This window comes from Scylla paramamosain, chromosome 26 (assembly GCF_035594125.1).
Source record: "Scylla paramamosain isolate STU-SP2022 chromosome 26, ASM3559412v1, whole genome shotgun sequence".
Lineage (NCBI taxonomy): Eukaryota > Metazoa > Arthropoda > Malacostraca > Decapoda > Portunidae > Scylla > Scylla paramamosain.
Window position 1 is genome coordinate 2542501 of NC_087176.1, and position 5000 is coordinate 2547500.

At 42.9% G+C, this 5000-nt stretch overlaps 1 protein-coding gene across 1 annotated transcript in view; it reads left to right on the plus strand.

The window, feature by feature from the left end:
* Nucleotides 1–5000, plus strand: part of LOC135113596 (MAPK regulated corepressor interacting protein 2-like) — a 32664-nt gene that overhangs the window by 12050 nt on the left and 15614 nt on the right. The window contains exon 4 of the mRNA XM_064028900.1: nucleotides 2441–2568. Coding sequence (XP_063884970.1) covers nucleotides 2441–2568 — 128 coding nt within the window. The remainder of the gene's footprint in view (nucleotides 1–2440; nucleotides 2569–5000) is intronic.

Below are 5000 nucleotides of genomic sequence, written 5' to 3' on the forward strand. Positions count from 1 at the left end.
CACACACACACACACACACACACACCCACACACATGTTTCACGGATCAGTACAAGCCGGGTAGCGCCTCATGGTTTCGTCAATACTATCATGAAGCGTGTCGTGCAGGCAGCCAGTCACCAACTCCACATCCCTGCTTCCCTGCCTCACAATAAGACAGGGATTCTCAACCTTTTGTAAGCTGGGCCCCCCCAAAGCTGGTTCAATGCAGTTGGGGCCCCTCCTCCCTGCGCCACCCACTCAACCCCCTCCCCAACTATGCCACCATAGATAGATAGGTAGATAGTTTGATAGCCGTTGTTGCATCTCCTTTATACTAATAACCAGTGAGTCCGTGATTTTCCGTGATTTTTTCTCCTGTCGTCCAGTATTCGCGCACCCCCGGGAGAGTGCCCGCGCCCTCCTCAGTTGAGAACCACTGCAATAAGACTTCCATCCCTCTCCCTCCACCAGCCCCACTCCTGCTACATTAGTCCCCCAACCCGCTTTCCCCCTTCTCCGCAAGTCACCCTCCTCTCCTGCCTCGGGTTCCCGCTCCAGGCGCCATGTGAACGTGTTGTAGTGGCGCCGAAGTTCAGTCAATGAAATCTCTGTTCTTTAGCTTGCTCTTGTGTGGGTGAGTAGCGTGTTAGAGGTTGTGATGGCTTGCTTGTTTTTCACTTGGCTGTTTGAGATGGTGGGGAGAGAGAGAGAGAGAGAGAGAGAGAGAGAGAGAGAGAGAGAGAGAGAGAGAGAGAGAGAGAGAGAGAGAGAGAGAGAGAGTAATTTTTGTGTTAATTATCTTAGTATGTTAAAAATATTTTCCAGCACCTCAAGAGAACTTTTAGTTCTAAATACCACAATGATAACTATACTGTGACTTCAGAGAGAGAGAGAGAGAGAGAATTATAACTATATTAGCGAGGTTGTGACTAATATACTTAACACTTGTTTAATTTTAAGGTGGTTTAGATTTCTCATTCTGTTTAATAGTGAACCATTTCATTCAGCTTAAATTAGGATAGTTTAGAGCAGCAATGATGATTCAAAGAAAGAGAAGAAGCAGCAGTTCAGCAACCCGTCATTCAAATACCGTGTTTGGACAAGGGCATACGCGGGCAGTTGGCTTGGAGGTGACTGGCAGGATGGCGTGGTGCAGGGTAACACTAACACTCCCTTGCTAATTCTTGGAACCGAGATAATGTGGCTTCAAGTGTCCCTACTATGCAATTATGTGTTCACTGGTGCCTTTGGGAATAATACTCAACTTTAGTGACTCCTGTTTCTACTTAACGGAGAAATGTAGCGTTTTGTTTATTCCTTTATTAATAAGTTGTCATGAAGGTTGCAAGCACATGAAATTTACCATTAGAAGTAATAATAATAAAAAGAGATAGCTATTAAGTCATTTTATCCATATGATTGATCTCTGTGATTCGGGATGCAGTCTGCTTGTAATGAGCATGCTGTAACTTCTCAAATGTTGTTAGTTTCCTCAAGCAAGCAAAAAAAAAGTATTTTATTTATTTGTTATTTAATTTTATTTATTTTTATTTATCTATTTATTTATTTATTTATTTTTTCGTAGTTGCTGTGGATAACATCAATGTATGTATACCATCACTATCTGCATCACTTCACCAAAACTCCCACGCCAACACGTCTCATGGCCACCACCACTTGCACCCACCCCGCACCACAACCACGATGCCACACAAGGCACTATACTATACATACAGCAGACGTGTGATGACAAGAGTACCACACGTGGACTTCAGTAATTAAATTAGATATAATATACTTCTGGGTCTTTATGTACGCATGGAGACGAGCTATAATTTCATGAAGTTAACGTATCATGACCACTACTTAGTATTCACCTCGCGTCCCGACCATTGGTGCAACGCTTGACTCTGATGCAACGTTAGTCACACTGCATAATCGTGTTAGAGAACCACACATGGATAAAATATACTTGTAAGATTGAATCTCTACGTTTGTTTGGTTATTTCCCATGATGCAACGGTAGGCACTGCATAATCATAGAATAAAATATACCTCTAAACTTGAATCTCCGCATATATGCCAACTAGAATTTTGTAAAGCCTGGTATTTCCCATGATGCGACGTTAGGCACTCAGCATACCCGTAGACATAACAAGTATCACACTTCAATTAAACATACCAACAGACTTTAAACTACGCATGTTTGTCAACTACGTAGAAGTTTATAAAGCCAGTTTTTTTTCCTATTGAGTTCAGCAGTTGACCGTTTGTTCTGCTCGAGATTTGAAGTATTATTATAATATTTATTATTATTATTGTTGTTGTTGTTGTTGTTGTTGTTGTTGTTATTTATGAATTAATTTACTTATTTTCCATGTAATGTCCATGGTGGTGGAGGTGCGTGTTGCATCTCCCGACGAGCGTGACCCGTGTAGTAAGTGTCACTGTTGTTTCAGTTCTCCGCGGCCTGTGTTCCAGCCAGTGGGCGGGGGCGGGAAGGGAGGGCGGCCCAGCAACGGGCGCTCCCCGCCTCATGACACCATCTCCCCGCAGCACGAGGAGCTCATTCGCTTCTTCAATGACTGTGAGTGTTACGCTGATGGAAAAGTAAAATTAACCCTTTAATTAATTAATTAATTTTTATTTTTTTATTATTTTTTTTTAGCTGCTGTACTTGAGTTATACGGATGCTTAACCCCCCCCCCTCTCTCTCTCTCTCTCTCTCTCTCTCTCTCTCTCTCTCTCTCTCTCTCTCTCTCTCTCTCTCTCTCTCTCTCTCTCGTTGCTCATTTCTTTATTCCTTCTTAGTATCTTATTTTTTACTTAGTTTTTGTTTTACAGTTTGTTTGGTTTAAGAATTATCTCAGTTTCTTAGTATCCTTTATTATTATTATTATTATTATTATTATTATTATTATTATTATTAGTATTAGTATTATTATTATTATTGTTTTTGGTTTTATAAGAAATTGGTTAGCGTCAGTACACAATATGACAAACAGAAAACATAATCTTCCCGTAACTGTATTTATCCCTCCCACACCCCCTTTCCTGTATGTACCCTCCCCCTTCCTCTCCCACTCTGCCTCTCTGTCACTAACCCCTGTCACCTCTGCCATTTTGCTCCCCCTTCCTCCCCCTCCCCTTCCTCCTCCCCCTTCCTCCTCCTCCTCCTCCTCCTCCTCCTCCTCCTCCTCCTCCTCCTCCTCCTCCATCCTGCTTAATTGCTCCGTCACGTCTGTTCTATCACGTGGTTGCTTCTCCTTTCCTTCCCTTGTTTTATATGTTTTCTTTGTTTATAGTCTCTCTCTCTCTCTCTCTCTCTCTCTCTCTCTCTCTCTCTCTCTCTCTCTCTCTCTCTCTCTCTCTCTCTCTCTCTCTCTCTCTCTCTCTCTCTCTCTCTCTCTCTCTCTCTCTCTCTCTCTCATATATTTATTACTGAAGGTTTTGAAGATGTAATACTGCGTGCGTGCGTGCGTGCGGGGTTAATCACCCCTTATCAAGGTTCAACAACTCGTAATCCTAGTATTTATATCACCCTCCATATCTTTCCATCTACTCTACCAACCTCGCCTTCCAAAGCCCCAATACACTGTTTATCCTCTGTTCATGGGTATCCTTTGCGTTATGTCCTCAGGTGTGGGGACAAGACAGCGGGGAGTGAAGAAATAGGCATGCACTTGACCTAGGCTTAAGGGAGAGAGCTGGGCGGGGTGACGGTGGGGTGCCGCAGGGGATGTGCTGGGACAGGACAGGTTTTTGCCCACCCGCGACCAGCCAGATACGGACAAGGCTTAGAGATTGAAAGTGAGGGCCAGCCAGGACTTGAGCTGCGAGGAGGATGAGGAGAGGGATGGAGAATGGAGAGTAGGGTAAGAGACAGGACTTGATAATGATGAGCACGAGAATGGGGATAAAGAATAAGAAGTAAGGGCGAAAAACAGGACTTGAGGAGCTGTGTTAGGGTGAGAGATGATAAGGGTGAGGAGAGGGATGGTGAATAGAGTAAGGGACGACGAGGAGCTACTAAGGTGAAAGGTCAATAATAGAGAGTAAGGGATTTGAGAGGAAAGTAGGGATGATGTTGAGAGGATAGAGAAAAATATATAGTGATGACAACAGACAATAATGACAAGAGACGGCCCTCATAAGCTGCTAGGGTGAAAGATGATGATGATAGGGATGAATAGGACTGACATGGTAAAGGAGATGGCAGACAGGATGAAGGATAAGGAGGAAGTATAGGGAGAAAAATGAAGACCGACACAAGGTTGATGGGGAGGTATAGGATAGAAGCAAAGGACTGGCAAGGGAGAGAGAAGAGGAAAGAGGAGGAAGAATAAGGGTGAGATGCAAGACTGGCAAGAGGGATAAGAGGAATAACCCAAGAATATTAATAGGAAATAAGTTAATTAAAACCTTGGCGTGTAGGAAAGACTATGCCACTAAAATATCGAGGAAAAAAGTGACCAAGCATAAATCTGATGATGAATTTGTAATAATATTTTACTAACTATTCTAACATTACTATTACCGTTTCTACCCAAGATGCCAACTCCACCCACTCTCTCTCTCTCTCTCTCTCTCTCTCTCTCTCTCTCTCTCTCTCTCTCTCTCTCTCTCTCTCTCTCTCTCTCTCTCTCTCTCTCTCTCTCTCTCTCTCTCTCTCTCTCTCTCTCTCTCTCTCTCTCTCTCTCTGCAGGTGAACAAGATAAGAAAAGAGGAACACTTGGGAACAACAATTAATCAACATCTGTGCACTGTCTTAATAATGTCGTGTGTGTGTGTGTGTGTGTGTGTGTGTGTGTGTGTGTGTGTGTGTGTGTGTGTGTGTGTGTGTGTGTTTAGTAGTGGTACTAGTAGTGGTGTTTATTAATAGTAGTATTTTTTTATGTAAGAGGGGCACTGGCCTAGTCTAATAAAAAATAACGAAAAAAAAGGCTTACTGGTGTGCCAATCCCTAATGAAAGATCAAAAGGTAATAAAAAAATTGGAGGATGTCTTCGAGCCCAAAAA